This window comes from Stylophora pistillata, chromosome 6, assembly GCF_964205215.1.
Source record: "Stylophora pistillata chromosome 6, jaStyPist1.2, whole genome shotgun sequence".
NCBI classification, from domain to species: domain Eukaryota; kingdom Metazoa; phylum Cnidaria; class Anthozoa; order Scleractinia; family Pocilloporidae; genus Stylophora; species Stylophora pistillata.
The window spans coordinates 7,159,828-7,176,510 of NC_142524.1; the positions used below are offsets into that span (position 1 = coordinate 7,159,828).

Sequence of the window (16,683 nt, forward strand, 5' to 3'; positions counted from 1 at the left end):
TTCAAAGTACTGTTGATTCATTTCTTCGCGAAGTACAATTAATATTCCTTCGAATCTTGTCATAATTTGCATATGCATGTCACGCAACTCAACAGTATATCGAGATGCCTTTATTAAAAACGCTATGCGACTACGAAGTCGCCTCTCAACTAACTTATTGTGACAAGGCATTAAATATTAAGTGAATCTGAATGACGTTTGGATAAAGAGAGTGACAGTGGACGCTTTGTAGCTTTACAACGCAGTCATAACAATTTTGTGCCCAAATATGGTAATGTCTAAAACGGCCGCGAAAACTAAAATTTTAAAAAAACTACTTCCCAGTTTCAAGATTTCTTTTCTAGTGAGCTCAGCGGATTTTTTAAACCATTTTTGACGAAGCTTCGATACTGCATCATTAAATTAGACATAAGAATTTGACGCTTCAGACAATTGAACTTCGAACAAAAATGCTCTGTTGTAAAACAGCGAAATTCGCGATGTGTTTAAATTGCAGTGAGCGCAATGGGTAAAGGTTTTTTCCCCCACAAATAACCAACGAATTGGAATTTACTTCTTTATTAGCCTTAGGAAAATTGTATTTTGCGAAAGGAAACTTTTGTGTCTATTTTTCTCTAATTGTATTTCAATTTCATTTACTGGGAATCACCTACACGAAGTTTGAAAGTGTTCTCACTTTTTTTTAAGTCAACGGAAACTGTAATTTTTTTCCTTTTATGGTCACTCCTCATGAGTATTTCCTGTCGGTGATCTTGTGCAGTGTAAGGTGATGTAACATTCTGACGTAATTTCGATGCATACTCGCATTTGTCCGTGACAGTTTGAAGCTGTTTGAAATACGCAAGAATCACGCTGTCATGTTCATTATCATCAAGATGATTTCATATTCTTGCAGTCTTATTCATTCCTTATATTGTGTAACTCTGAAGAGAAAACAATCTTTTACGCTTATTAAAAAATTAAAGCATCCCTTTGCTGAGCTGGCATGTTCACACAAAAAAAATGTGCGTCTCATTTCCCTCCTGTCGAAATCACTCTGTTATAGTATTCATTCCTTTTATGGTTGAACTCTGAAGAGAAGACCATTAATTTTTAAAAAGATTATTACGAAATGAAAGTATTACATTGCTGAGCTTGCATGTTCACAGATGTATATAATACCATTGATTTCTGTCTTTTCATAAGTTTGTAAAGAACCAAGCTATACCAGCAGATCTCGCAGGAAAATTTTATTTCGGTATATGATTTCCCTAATTATTGCTAACATTTAGCTTCATGTAAAACTCTGTCTTAATTCTGTGGCACATGGGATTTAACGGTGTTAAAACTTAGTGCAGAGGTTTTTGGGTTTGTTTTGAGAAACAGATACTTGGGTCAATGTTCATATCAATAGTGGTCATTTAATCGGCATTTTGTTTTAATTCCAAACCCTTCTAAGTAATTTACCAGTCTTTCTTGATTACCTTCCCCTCCCTGATTATATTTCCTATTGCACTTGACCATTCACTAATCTTACTATGTTCTCTCTTGTTATTCTTTGATCAGGACCTAATTTTGGAAGTTAAGTTCATCACCTGACATCATGGTAAGTGAAAGATGACGATATTCAGTCGGGAATGACACAGGCATACTCGAAGAAAAAAAAAAAACTCTAAGTGTTCCCATTCGGAGTCTAACCCGCGACGTTCCGATCAGTTCCGATCAGTTCCGATCAGTTCTTCGGATGCTCTGCCACAGAGCTATTGGAGACTCTTGGTAGACTAGGCCGCGTTTCAGTCGGGTGGCATGGTGACAAACTTCCTCCACACTGTTAGGATAGGAATATAACTGATGTTGTAATGTGATAATATGATGTCGATAACTGATGTTTTTGATGAAGTAAACGAAAATGGTTAATTTTAAGCCTAATAATTTTAGTGAAACATGTTATTCAGTTAATGACAAAGACATACTCGGAAAAAAGAACTTGGGAGTGTAAATTGGGTAAATAGAAATCAAACCCGCGACCTTTGGATTAGTATTTTAGATTACAGAGTTACTGAAGGACCTAGCAACGAGCAGAATTATAAAGATTTATGCGCGCCATGTTATTTTTTTAAGGCCTCAGGTATCAAATTGGACGAGAGCTGTAAGAATATGTTCTCTTTGGTCAAAGACAAGCACAAATATGCATGGGCCATCATGAAGATTGAGAATGATAAGGAAGTCGTTCTTAAAGATCAACATGGCAAACTTGTATCCAACACTGATTTAGAGGAAAATGAAAGACTCTTTGAAGCCATGAAAGGGAAGGTTGAAGAGCTGGGAGGACCCTGTTACATCCTCTTCGATCTTGTCTACAAACAGAACAGTGGTACTGTCAAAGATAAACCAATTTATATCTATTGGTAGGTGACATGACTGGGCTGGTTTTTTTATTATTATTATTATTATTATTATTATTATTATTATTATTTTGTTTTTCAAAGGAGGGAGGGAAGCTTATTGGAAAGCTAGGGTTTCAAAAGGTCAGCATTCAGGCCCTAGCTACATCGTCGTTTTGTGATGTTGGGTAAGACAAATGACTTTGAAATTTCCTCTCTCCGCTGCCCAGGAGTACACATGGGTAACGGAGCCTGACAAAATGCTGAAGTGAAAATAAACGATAACCTCAATTTCACGCAATACACGAATGGATATTTGTCTGCGGATATTATTTGTTCAGAGAAGTGAACAGTTTCTCAAGAGTTTGAGAAGGGCTCTGTAATAACCTGCAACACTGAGCTTTCGAATGACTTACCATTGGAGGCGATCGGTTTTCAAAAACCATTTAGTCTAAAGGGTCTGTTAATTAAATGAATTGATGAATGCATTGGATGATTTGTTTTAGGTGCGATGACGACCGCGTTGGAGTAAAGGAAAAGATGAAGTATGCTGCCACTAATTCTGAGTTAAAGAAGCAGTGCAATGGATTTGAGACATTTGAATTCCATGATAAAGGGGACTTCTGCTTCCAAAAGATTTCTGAGGATTTGAAATCAAAGGACAGGCAATAGCTTGCTGCTGTCACAACGAGAACAGAACCTTGTACTTACCATTTTGATCAATAAGTATAAATATCAAAAGCTAGCTTATGGGTGTTGCTAGTAAATCTCCTAAGCAAATAAGTAATTTGAAAAATGATGATTGTAGTAGCTGCATGTATAGTCTAGTTTTTTTTTTTTACACTGCATTTTATTTAAATAACAGGCACTACGGCTGATTGTTAAATCTACTTGGCAATATAGCTCTTTGAATTAAGATATGATGGGTATTAATTACTGCATGTATAATCTGGTATTGTTTTTCCACTGCAATGTCTTTACTCAATAAAAATTAATAAATGACAAATTTCGCTGTTTTAGCAGATTTATGTTAAAAGTAGTTGATATATCTACAATGTAAGTAAAGTAAAGTCTGTTTACGAGCCTAGTGGGCCATTAGGCCGGTGCTCAACTCCGGTTTCTGTAGCATGAAGTGACTAGGAGTATTTCTACTCCCCCCTGAATGGGATGCCAGTCCATCGCAGGGTTACCCCCAGCATTAAATTGCCGGTACCCATTTAGACACCTGGGTGGAGAGAGGCACTGTGAGGGTAAAGTGTCTTTCCTAAGAACACAACACAATGTCCCGGCCGGGGCTCGAACCACTCGATCCGGAGTCGAGCGCACTAACCATGAGGCCATCACGCCTGCGCAATGTAAATCTGCAATGTATAGTATATATATTATAGTAACTCCATGAGGGAGTTCTCTGTGACATGTAACTTTAATTTTGATATCGATATTGATATTGTGAGTGCTGTTTGGTCACTCATGGATGTAAAACGATTGAATTGTGTGCTGCTGAGCAAATTTACCAACTTTAATATGCCCCTGGTAAACTCTATTGTGTTCACCTGGTAGAAACCTAAAATAATTCATTTCATTAGCAGTGAAACAAAATCTAATATCTAGAATTGATAAGACAGTCAACAGCTCATTGTAAGTAGAGAAAGAAGTTGACTTCTGATTGGTTGTTACTGCATCACTTGAAGTACATCAAGTCACTTAATTAGACTTGCTGCTAGAAGGCAGTAAATCGAAATAATGTATACATCTTTTCTCAAATAAATAAAAAATAATGATATTTGCATTCTGATGTTAACACTTGAATTGAAGTAATTTCAACAGGGAAGAAGGTAGAGGTTGATTGTGCTTAGTATTTCATGAACATAGTTTTTGCCTCTAGAGTCCTCTAGATGGATCAAAATATTTCAAAACAAAGGCAGAAAACTCTAGTTTACTGCTTCATAATACCACGAGGCTTGCATGTGCGTGTGTGTACATAGAAAAGTGAATTTGCCTTAACAGCATTAAAATTACTGCGTTGAAAAAGGCTTAGAACTATAGGTTCATTTATCGACCGCATTAGTTCCGCTTAGAGGTGAAGCAAACGTTTAGTAGTGTGAGTATTTAATGGAGAACTACTTGCCTTTAAACGGGTTTATAATTTAGAAAATAAGTTAAACAATGCTGTGTGAGAAGTGTAACTTGTAATCAACGAAGTGTAACATGTGCAGGATTTGAACCGTTGCATTCATTTCCTTCCGCTCTGACGAAGGGCTTACGCTCGAAACGTCAGCTTTTTAAACACTTAACGATGGCCAATTTATATTATCAACTAAGTTAATAAAACTAAGCTTATCCTGAAAACGTATAAAGCTAAAAATGTGGATTTAGAAATATGGGGCCGTAAGTTTCAAAGTACTGTTGATTCATTTCTTCGCGAAGTACAATTAATATTCCTTCGAATCTTGTCATAATTTGCATATGCATGTCACGCAACTCAACAGTATATCGAGATGCCTTTGTTAAAAACGCTATGCGACTACGAAGTCGCCTCTCAACTAACTTATTGTGACAAGGCATTAAATATTAAGTGAATCTGAATGACGTTTGGATAAAGAGAGTGACAGTGGACGCTTTGTAGCTTTACAACGCAGTCATAACAATTTTGTGCCCAAATATGGTAATGTCTAAAACGGCCGCGAAAACTAAAATTTTAAAAAAACTACTTCCCAGTTTCAAGATTTCTCTTCTAGTGAGCTCAGCGGATTTTTTAAACCATTTTTGACGAAGCTTCGATACTGTTTCATTAAATTAGACATAAGTATTTGACGCCTCAGACAATTGAACTTCGAACAAAAATGCTCTTTGTTGTAAAACAGCGAAATTCGCGATGTGTTTAAATTGCATTGAGCGCAATGGGTAAAGGTTTTTTCCCCCACAAATAACCAACGAATTGGAATTTACTTCTTTATTAGCCTTAGGAAAATTGTATTTTGCGAAAGGAAACTTTTGTGTCTATTTTTCTCTAATTGTATTTCAATTTCATTTTCTGGGAATCACCTACATGAAGTTTGAAAGTGTTCTCACTTTTTTTTAAGTCAACGGAAACTGTAATTGTTTTCCTTTTATGGTCACTCCTCATGAGTATTTCCTGTCGGTGATCTTGTGCAGTGTAAGGTGATGTAACATTCTGACGTAATTTCGATGCATACTCGCATTTGTCCGTGACAGTTTGAAGCTGTTTGAAATACGCAAGAGTCACGCTGTCATGTTCATTATCATCAAGATGATTTCATATTCTTGCAGTCTTATTCATTCCTTATATGGTGTAACTCTGAAGAGAAAACAATCTTTTACGCTTATTAAAAAATTAAAGCATCCCTTTGCTGAGCTGGCATGTTCACAAAAAAAAAAAAGTGCGTCTGATTTCCCTCCTGTCGTAATCACTCTGTTATAGTATTCATTCCTTTTATGGTTGAACTCTGAAGAGAAAACCATTAATTTTTAAAAAGGTTATTACGAAATGAAAGTATTACATTGCTGAGCTTGCATGTTCCCAGATGTATATAATACCGTTGATTTCTGTCTTTTTATAAGTTTGTAAGAACCAAGCTATACCAGCAGATCTCGCAGGAAAATTTTATTTCGGTATGTGATTTCCCTAATTATTGCTAACATTTAGCTTCATGAAAAACTCTGTCTTAATTCTGTGGCACATGGGATTTAACGGTGTTAAATCTTAGTGCAGAGGTTTTTGGGTTTGTTTTGAGAAACAGATATTTGGGTCATTGTTCATATCAATAGCGGTCATTTAATCGACATTTTGTTTTTTAATCCCAAACCCTTCTAAGTAATTTACCAGTCTTTCTTGATTACCTTCCCCTCCCTGATTATATTTCCTATTGCACTTGACCATTCACTAATCTTACTATGTTCTCTTTTGTTATTCTTTGCTCAGGACCTAATTTTGGAAGTTAAGCTCATCACCTGACATCATGGTAAGTGAAAGATGACGATATTCTGCCGGGAATGACACAGGCATACTCGAAGAAAAAAAAAAAAAAAAAAAAAAAAAAACTCTAAGTGTTCCCATTCGGAGTGTAACCCGCGACGTTCCGATCAGTTCTTCGGATGCTCTGCCACAGAGCTATTGGAGACTCTTGGTAGACTAGGCCGCGTTTCAGTCGGGTTCATGGTGACAAACTTCCTCCACACTGTTAGGATAGGAATATAACTGATGTTGTAATGAGATAATATGATGTCGATAACTGATGTTTTTGATGAAGTAAACGAAAATGGTTATTTTAAGCCTAATAATTTTAGTGAAACATGTTATTCAGTTAATGACAAAGACATACTCGGAAAAAAGAACTTGGGAGTGTAAATTGGGTACATAGAAATCAAACCCGCGACCTTTGGATTAGTATTTTAGATTACAGAGTTACTGAAGGACCTAGCAACGAGCAGAATTATAAAGATTTATGCGCGCCATGTTATTTTTTTAAGGCCTCAGGTATCAAATTGGACGAGAGCTGTAAGAATATGTTCTCTTTGGTCAAAGACAAGCACGAACATGCATGGGCCATCATGAAGATTGAAAATAACAAAGAAGTTGTTCTTAAGGAACAACATGGCAAACTTCGTTCCAGAACTGATTTAGTGGAAAATGAGGAAGTCTTTGACGACATGAAGAAAAAGGTTGAAGAGCTGCAAGGACCCTGTTACATCCTCTTTGACTTTGCCTACAAACAGAACAGTGGTACTGTCAAAGACAAACCAATTTTCATCTATTGGTAGGTGACTGGGTAGTAATTGTTTTTCTAAGAAAAAAAAAACAGAAAAAAAAAAAAACTGGGATGTAAGATACAGTAGCTTATTGGATAGCGCTGCGGCATTTCACTCGGGTTTGAAAGGTCAGGATTCAGGCCTCTGGGTACATCGTTGTGTTGTTATTGGGCAAGACATTTGACTTTCAAAGTTTCTCTTTGCCTAGGAATATTGTCGAGTAATAACACATTTTCAGTGAAGCCTGGCAAAATCCTAGGGTTTAAAATAAACATTAGCCTCCACACTAAGGGCGGAAATAGATATTTGTCTGCGGACAGTTTTTGTTCCAAAAAGTGAACAGTTTTCTAAGAACTTTAATACTCCTCAATAACCAGCAAAAGCTCTCAGTTGAGCTCCTGTTGGAGCCGATCAGTTTTCACAAATCATTATATCTAAAGGTCTGTTTAAATGAAGAAATGCACTGGATGATTTTTTTTTAGGTGCGATGATGACTGCGTCGGAGTCAAGGAAAAGATGACATATGCCGCCACCAATTCTGAATTGAAGAAGCAGTGCAATGGATTTGATGCATTTGAATTCCATGATAAAGCGGACTTCTGTTTCCAGAAGATTTCTGAGGATTTGAAAGCAAAGGACAGGCAATAACTTGCTGCTGTCACAATGAGAACAGCTTCTTTCCTCACACCACTTTGTGATCTGTTTTGATGAATCGTTACAAATAATAAGCGCTTAAGCTGACGGTAGAACTACTTAGAAGATATGTTAGTTGAAATAAAATGTTATGATTGTAGTTGCTGCATGTATAATCTAGTTTTTCTTACCCTGCAATGTATTTACCGAACAAAAAGTCAATAAATGACAAATTTCACTGATTTAAGAATGTTGTTGTTATTAGTAGTTGATATTTACAACGTTAAGTATAATTATGTCATGACTCCTAAGGGAGTTCTGTCACAGAAAGTGTACCTGAATCAAAAGTTTCTCATTAGCTATATTATGAGAACACTGATTTAAAACATTTAACTTATCCCCATAATTTCCATACACTATCCAGCAAAAGGCAATGAGAGCACTCAAAATTATGAGATAGACGCGGTTTTCCTGTTCGAACAACAAATTCTTGTTCCTCATTCACAACAAATATGTAGCAGCTACAGGGGAGGGTTGATAACTTGATCTTGGTAGTCGAAGGGTTATGGCTTTGTTAGGAGTTAAAAAATGGCTGGGAAAGGAAACAGTTAGTTTCCAAAGGATTGAATTGTCTTCAATTCATCCATCATCTCCCGAGTATCTTCTGCATGCGATGATACATTGTTTTGATTGTAACTAGATTTGGTACTGTAGCCTGGAAAAAAGAAAAAAATTCAAAATGATAACTAACTGACACAGAAATATGATTATTCCTGAACTGTTTATTATTGGGGGTTTTTAATAAGAAATATGGAGGTGTAAAGTAATGGGTGATTACAGTCCATGTTTAATTCAAGAATTGCCCACTCAGGCCATTGAATTCTAGGTAGTTTGGGTTTTCTCAACTGAGTTGGTAATGTGTCACAAAGGACTAACACTCAAAATGTCAGCTTTGAAAGTCTTTATAATGGCCAAATTACATTATCAGCTTAGTTGATAAAACCCATATTACCTTGTTACTCCCACTGATGCAGCACCACAGTTTCCTTATATATCTTATTAACCAAGCGTGAGGGCTGTACTGGAAGAATATTGGCCCTCGGTCTTGACAGTTCAGACCGAGCGCAGCTCAGTCCGTACAAAAAAGACCGAGGGCCGATATTCTTCCAGTACAGTCCCGAGCAGGCTTGGTTAATAAGAGATTTATTATATGACTGAAGTTCAAAGGGACACAAGTGCTGTATCATTGGGGACCATTTGGGACAGTGCCCGGTCCAATACTGAGAGAATATTGACCGGCAATTGAGCATTTTGATTGGTTGATTTAGTTATTGGACCTCTGACTGCCCCAAGTCGTGTAATAAAGAAACTTGTCCCCTTAATTCATTGAAATCTAGCCTCAGAATTAAGCAACTTACAAGACAAATCTTCCATCCCCTTTCCTTTGCCTATCAATTGCAAAAAATTTTGGATTTATAGGTACGGTATAACTTCCATGAGTGACAAAGACAGAATTTCTCCTTACAAAATCAATACAATGTCAAGCAAACTAGTGATGAGAATAAAGAAAAATATCAATTAGAGATTATCAATTGATCCAATAGCAAAATATGAATGAATGAATGAATGAACGAATGAATTCCTTATTTATATTGCGGCCTTTCTATACAATATTCAAAGGCGCAGTACCCCCCATCAATTTGATAGACACTACACAAAGATAGACCACAACACCGGGCACTATGTTCCTTACTCTTTCTAACAGTGTGTGGGTTCTTTAACGTCCCACAAATATTTTTTTCACATACAAGGGCTTGTGAGACGTGACCTCCATTTATCATCCCTATCCGAGAAGACTAGAAAGTCTAACCATTTGCAGATATTATTACAAAGGTAGCACTATCTTCTCAGTTATTTAAAGACCCTGAGTGTTGGTCCGGCCGGATTTGAACTCACGACCTCCCGCACAATAGTCCAGCGCTCTTATTATAAGATGTGTATGGCAGACAGGAAGGAGATTTACCAAAACAATATTAGGAGTAAAAGAGTTCTGAATTTGCCAAGTTGAATGTAAACATCTGAAATCTTTATGAAGTCATTTCAGTCAAACAAAATTTAATCTCTTATTCTCTTTATTAGACTGGAAAATTACCGTGAACAGTGGAAGGAGTTGTTGATTTCTTCCTGGTTGATCCTGGTTTCTTTCAGAAATCAGCAATGTCAAGTAACATACAACTTGATGCTAGAAGGCAATCAATCAAAATCATACATCTTTTCTCAAATTAATAAAGAATGATACTTAATAAATGATAAAAAGTAATGCTAATTGCATCCTATCCTTAAAAATAATTGAAATAATTTCAATAATGAAGATATGTTTATCGTATGTAGAAGTTTGTTAACAGACTATTTTTGCCCCCAGATGGATCAAAATATTTCAAAACAAAGCTAGAAAATTCTAGCACAATCAAATTGTAATGTAGCAGGTTTATTCATGTGTGTTATATAATCCTATTGATCATACTTGTAGCACCTGCATGTGCATTGAAGCATAGCCAAGAGAATTTTATTTAAAACAACATTAAAGTTACTGCCTTGGAAAAGTCTTAGAACAATGGGTTCACTTGTCAGACCACATATGCTTTAAATGAGTTTTTCAAATGATTTTGAAAATAAATAAAAACAAAGGCTGTGTAATAGTGTCACTTGTAATCCATGAAGTGTTAATTTGCAACTGATTTGAGCTGTTACATATCCTGAATTATAATCCATCAAATATTAGTCTAAATGTGTCATATGGCTGAGTTTACCCCAGTTTTTACTGGGGAATATCAGTGATATACCCCAAGTGATATTCCCCCATTTGCAAAGCTAATATCCACTACATACCGAGTCTTTGTTTAAGATTTAATTTAATGCAAGAGAGTGTTGAGCTTTTGTTACAGAAAAAGGGACATGTTGGTTTGTTTATAAAGTCATACCGGAGGACACTGAAAAGTTAACAACACACCCAACAAACTGTGTGCTGTTTGCTAACATTTCCTCTTGTGCTTTTCAAAAACATTTGATGGATAATAAACACAGTATCATCCATTGGGTGCAAAATTATGTTTTGACCTTGAACTTAATCAGCTCCACATAGCTCACAGTTTTCCCCAAGCTTTGTTGTACAAAAACTGTTCACATCTTAGAACAGCTTAAGTCAGATAACTATCTGCACATATTTTTGTGCCAAGTGGAGGCTATTGTTTAAATAAAGGATTTTTGGGCTCTGATTGGTTTCCTGTGCAGCCTCGGTGTGAGTAGATACACTAATAACAATACACTGCATTAATTCATTTCCATGCAAGACTGCATCAATCAGGCACATGACATACCATGGTTATAACTTCATTGATAAGCACATCCACAATATTATGATGTTCTATAAATTGACTTGTCTGTTGTCCAAGAACACAAGACTTGGTGTACTGAATTCCAAGATCTTTGACAATTAAAACAGATTCTACAAAAAGAATGGAGTGGTGTAAATATTGCAGATCATTGACCAAATGTGAGATCTAGTCAAACAGGTGTTGGTTGAGTTTTTTTTTTTTTTTTTTTGCAAAAAACAAAAATTGAATAAGGCCAGTCTTTAGTCCCCTTGACCAAACAAGTTTAGTCAAAAAGGGATCCATGTGTCCAAAAGTAAAAAAAAATTAAATTGGCAGGTCTGTTGGAATGAGGTCTGTAGTGATGGAGCCCAAGGGGCAAGGGCAGTAGTTATTGTGGTGCTGTTAGATCCATTCTTATCTCACCTTTATGAATATCCAAGCAATATAATTTCAAAAGAACAATGGCAATCACTACAAGAGTCCAAACTGCTATACTGGTTAATGACAGAAGTTCCTATGACAATTGAAAGAATAAATGATGGTCAATGAATGATAAAAACATATGTTGGGGAATTGGGTCCCTAAATGGGACAGGAGAGAAGTGGAAACACATATTTAAGCCTTTCATAAATTTCAATCTGAAGAATTTTTTTTTTTTTGACCTTTCAGTTGTGTGGGATGACAATTAAGCAGTGCTCTCCGGAGATCTACAAGTGGCCAGCCAGCAGGATACATGTTACTAGTAGTGTCCAAAGGGCAAAAACATCAATTCTTTACTTAGAGCTCTCACACATTGAGCGTGAGACTCACGTTCACAAATTCCATCTTATGTTCCATCTAACACTGAAACCATTATTTCTACCGCATTTAAAGTTTCTGATTTAAAATGCTGATTTTGAGATAACAAACTGCTGCTTTGGTTAAGTACCTATAAAATTATCCTCTTAAATATAATTTATTACTTGTTCCCTTTGTACTCGGTTCAAACACTTTTCAATTTTAGACATTCTCGCTTTCAATAAAGGGATGCACGTCTTAGCTGCTCACAATCTCCTGGGGAGCATGATAACTTCTAAATTAGAGAAAAGGTACACATGTCTTTTCCTACCTGAAAAATAGCGACAGTTCCGACAATGCAAGATAGAAAGAAAACAGGGAAAAAAGCTGCTAATGGTCTCTCTCTTGAACGTTCTATCTCAATTGACGACGACAAAACACCATCTCCTTTGAAATAAACTTTCAGAATTTGGCCATGTATGTTTAAGCCGTTCAATTCAAGTTTTTGATGTTTCATACAGACCTTAAATTTACTTAAAATAAAAGTTTGCTGAAGGTGAGCGCTAAGTGCCACGTGCCGCCATTTTATTTGACTCAGAATACCCATAATGCTATGCTAATGCACCAAACAAACATGGCGGAAAGCGGTCAAAATGTCGATAAACAAAGTGAAGGAAGTTCTGTGAGCGACACCATCAATAAACAGGGCTGGTTATCTAAACGGAGTCGTCTCTCCAAACGCTGGGATAAGCGGTGGTGCTGTCTAAGAAAAAATGAACTAACTTATGGCTTAACGGCAGAGGTAAGCTCGAGTTCAAAGTTTTGCTTCAACTTTTTAATCGACTTGAAAATGTAACACTGTCATGCTTGAGCTGAGAAGTATGATTGGTTGGGTGAGTACGTCGAATTAAAGAAAAAACTATTCTAGTTAAGTTGACTATGGTTCTGTGGTTTGGAATCAATGGAGAGTTGTTAGAATGAACGACTGATCTTAAGTCTGTTGTTCATGCGATCGTTTAATGCATGTCAACAAAAATTCTTTGGTTGATCATAGATCACAGTCCTCTGTACTCTAGGGCTCCTCTTGCAGGTCTTATGTGATTGTAACTTGATTAAGACTGAATTACAATTCAGATATTTTCACTTTTCATAAGTTATTTTCATTAAGGCTTGTCTTTAATTTTATCTTGAGAATATCTCATGTCTTTAGGTTTTTGAAGTTTTGTAACAAATTGAACAACTCGTGATTTACACCTGAGGTTCTCACTCAACTAAAATGGACTACATTTGTTCTGCAAAAGGAACAGAAAATATAATGAAAAAATTTTGAATTTCGCGGCCATTTGAAGATTGTTCCAGTTGAAGTATGTTTCTAAATGAGAATAACAATTTTTCTCCATGATTTACTCTTCGTCTTATTTCCCTTATTTACAAAGCACTTCCATCGTGCCTTTACTTGCCTGATCACTAGTAATCGCAAATGACTAAAACCTTGTACAAAGGGGGTAAATTTCTAAAGAAACAGTGATACTGCATCTTTGAGAGAGTAGAACAAGATAATATGGTTTTTTTTTCAACTGAGCTGATAAATGTAAATTGGCCACCGCTAAGAGTTTACAAACTATAAACTCTTTAAGGTGGCCATTGACATTATCAACTCAGTTGATCAAACCGAGTTATCTTGTTAAAATCGTGTACCCCATGTTGGAAAAACTAAAGAGAATAACTTGCTTTATTACATCTCTCAACTAGTACGTGCACTATGACTGGTCAATTTAACAGGCTATGTTTAACTGTGGGCCCACTAAATTCCAAACTTTGTTTGACATGAAATCTTCCCCCTCCATTTGGAACCAGAGATGAAATAAATATCTTCTAACCTTGTTCTCTGGTTTGGTAATGTAAGTTGTGGAGCCTAGTTTTCTTTCTCTGCTTTGATTTGTGGCTTGCACTTCGTGCCTGGGCCATCCGTGAGTCCAGGCAGAAAGATATATTCTGTAACTTATAATATGGCCCTCAAACTTGGTGTCAAATATTCAATGAAAAATTTTCAAATACTTGTGAAAAAAATTTCATGGCTGGTATGACGCGGCGTTTCATCTCAGCCGAGAGACTCGTCAGATACTTTTTTAAAATTTTTAATGAACTTGTTGAGAATTGCACTCAAAGTCTCGTTCATGAAATCAAGATGTTAGCAGTCAGATCCTTCGTCACAGAAGGATTCCAACCACACAGTTAGGAGTTACCAATGTACAATGAAAAATTTTCAAATACTTGTAAAAAAAAAATTTGTGGTTGGTATAATGCAAGTGGGTTAAGTTAAAAGTGAGGTACATCTCTTTTACAAATGAATTTTAATTATTTTTTATCATCATAATAATAATTGTTATTATTTGTAGGATCAACACAAAGTGGTCTTATTGGAGGGATGTGAGATGTCAGATTGCGACATTGACAAAAAACAGTTTGCCTTTAGAATAAAACCCAGCGGGGGAAGACGTGTCTACTTCTTTTCTGCTGACAGTGAACAGGACCAGCAGGAATGGCTACAGGCAATATGCTTTGCTAAGGCATCAGGCAACATGGGCGATGGATCGCAAGCTTGTACAATACAATAACAGCTACAGTACTGTTACCAAACATCTTAGAAGCTTAATTTCAAGCTCAGAAAACTGTGAATGCCAGAAATATTTTTTGAATGTTTTGTTGTAAGGAAGAAATTAGGAAGGTGTAAGGTGCAAGAGCATGAGCAGGCCTCATTACAAGTGCTGTTAGTAGGACATGTGTTTCTCCACTCATGGGAAGTCATTCTAATTGCCACCCAATGTGCAAAAACTGCCTCTAAAGTACAACTAGCATTGAAAATTGAGTTGATGTACTTGATAGCTTGTTCTTAATTTTATTTGAGTGGTTGCACTACAAGTGACTATTCAATACAGGTGGAAGGCAATAGAAACAAGCGGTTGGGACTTAGTAAAGGGGAAAGGTGACCATTTAATACAGTGCCACTTAATACAAGTTAACTGTATTTTGGGTACTAGATTTCTTGCAGATCTCTAGCCAACTCACATAACTCAAGGCTTCGTACTCTCCCCGTGAGGGAGGAAACACTTGTGCAGAAACACTTATGAGGCTGTGCTCACAAGCTAGTGAGATACAAAAATGCGAGTTTTTTTGATGTGTGATTTGCTTTCCTTTCCTGATCTGCAGTGCAATTGGTTGTTATGTGATGTATTTTTTGTATGCAAGTTCCTGAAATATTCCAGGTGTTCACCATTTGCTGGGTTTTTTAAGAAAAAGAATATTATTTTACACCCAGCAGAAGAAAAAAAAGTCAAGTAAAACTTGATAGACGTTGTACTTTAATTTATAATGAACATATTACTAATGTTATTCTATATATTTTATCCATTAATCTTGTACAAAGAGCGAGCCAGTGGTTATGTATTGTAGGCTATACTTGCTTAAGCTAGTTTGGAGTTAATTTAACCCTTAAAACCCCCAAGAGTGACCAGCATCTAATTTCTCCTTACAGTAATGCTGCTGAATCATTCAGTTAGATTATGAGAATAAAGTAAATGATCACCATTCTGAGAAGCTTTGATTGTCAAACAAATTCTCCCTGTCAGTACCAAAAGAAATGTTAAGAGAACAGTATGGAGAATATGGATTCTGACCTTAGAGTTTTGATAAATCAATCTTTGTAAAAAATGAACAAATTTTGGGATGAATTTTTCATGCCTTGGTTGATATACCCTGATTGAGTGAGATTTTTTTCCAAACCTGCAGGAAAAACTGACCTGTTCAGCCCTTCATTTGCTTCTGAAACCAGCAGTGATAAATCTTTGGGTAAAGGGAGAACTAAATTTGCTTTGCTCTACAATACTCTTCTACCTTGTGACAGGCTATGCGACACTTCTTACATTCCGATGCGTTCCATTAAAGTTTGTTTCATTTCAATGTTTGTAAAGCCGCCTATGTAGCAACGGTCAATAGCTGAAGAATTCAGAATAGAATCACATCGTTGAATAAAATCACGCATTCTGATTGGTTAACGAAGCAAGGTATTTGTGTGTGTAATCAAATGGCGACGAGTGAAATTAGGAAATAATTTCACTTGCGTTTTTTCAAAATTCTGAAAGGCGAGGGAATTTATCAGACTTTTGACAAAACGCAAGTAAAATTATTTCCTAATTTCCCAAGGAAACCATTTGATTACCTTTTAATATCGTGGGTGACAAATTACGTTCACAACCATTATCTTTAATCTTTAATAAGTATACTCCTGAGACAGCGAAAATAACTATACTAATTATACCGTAATTGTTTTTACTGCGGTTTATTCTATCGAAAACCGAGAACATAAAGAAGAATATAGTTTTCGTTTAAAGCATACATTATTGTTAAAGTTCGTAATTTTCTGAGTTTCTTCACCAAAAATACCTTTCGAATTCTTCGTTCCTGTTAATAATTTTCGGCCGCTTCTTTTAATTTCGTAACTTCTTCCAGGGTCACCGTCTTAAATCTCGACGCCATCTTGGCTCTGATCGAGATACAAGAGATGTTACCATGGCAATTTTACATGTGAAATTAAAAATTAACGCTGAAATTTCGCGCCAAAATTAAGGAGTAATTTGTCGCCTATGATATTAAGCATGGAATTGCGAGTTGAAACGAGGCTAAGTGATATTGTTTCGCATCTACGTACACCTAACAACTATAAGTAATGCTTTTTATTCAATTATGTGATTTTGAAACAGGTAGCA

General features: G+C 36.1%; 4 protein-coding genes across 4 annotated transcripts; 3 read left to right on the forward strand and 1 right to left on the reverse strand.

Annotated features, from left to right (window-relative positions):
- Nucleotides 1-1,147: 1,147 nt before the first annotated feature.
- On the forward strand, nt 1,148-3,387 carry LOC148728027 (actin depolymerizing factor ADF-like). Its single transcript, XM_088724458.1, has 4 exons — nt 1,148-1,237; nt 1,546-1,585; nt 2,101-2,387; nt 2,870-3,387. Exons 2-4 carry the CDS (start codon nt 1,583-1,585, stop codon nt 3,033-3,035), a joined length of 456 nt encoding a protein of 151 aa, XP_088580584.1. The 5' UTR covers nt 1,148-1,237; nt 1,546-1,582; the 3' UTR covers nt 3,036-3,387.
- A 2,497-nt stretch (nt 3,388-5,884) lies between these two features.
- Nucleotides 5,885-8,008, forward strand: LOC111337107 (cofilin/actin-depolymerizing factor homolog 2). Its single transcript, XM_022943340.2, has 4 exons — nt 5,885-5,996; nt 6,307-6,346; nt 6,855-7,141; nt 7,616-8,008. The coding sequence occupies exons 2-4, from the start codon at nt 6,344-6,346 to the stop codon at nt 7,779-7,781; spliced, it is 456 nt and encodes a 151-aa protein (XP_022799075.2). The 5' UTR covers nt 5,885-5,996; nt 6,307-6,343; the 3' UTR covers nt 7,782-8,008.
- LOC111337106 (phosphatidylinositol N-acetylglucosaminyltransferase subunit H-like) lies at nt 7,470-12,516 on the reverse strand. Its single transcript, XM_022943339.2, has 5 exons — nt 12,249-12,516; nt 11,564-11,654; nt 11,144-11,271; nt 9,919-10,008; nt 7,470-8,481 (listed from the first exon to the last, which is right to left on the reverse strand). Exons 1-5 carry the CDS (start codon nt 12,432-12,434, stop codon nt 8,413-8,415), a joined length of 564 nt encoding a protein of 187 aa, XP_022799074.2. The 5' UTR covers nt 12,435-12,516; the 3' UTR covers nt 7,470-8,412.
- Nucleotides 12,517-12,521: 5 nt separating this feature from the next.
- Nucleotides 12,522-15,505, forward strand: LOC111337108 (uncharacterized). Its single transcript, XM_022943341.2, has 2 exons — nt 12,522-12,719; nt 14,317-15,505. The coding sequence occupies exons 1-2, from the start codon at nt 12,531-12,533 to the stop codon at nt 14,533-14,535; spliced, it is 408 nt and encodes a 135-aa protein (XP_022799076.2). The 5' UTR covers nt 12,522-12,530; the 3' UTR covers nt 14,536-15,505.
- The last annotated feature ends 1,178 nt before the right edge of the window (nt 15,506-16,683 follow it).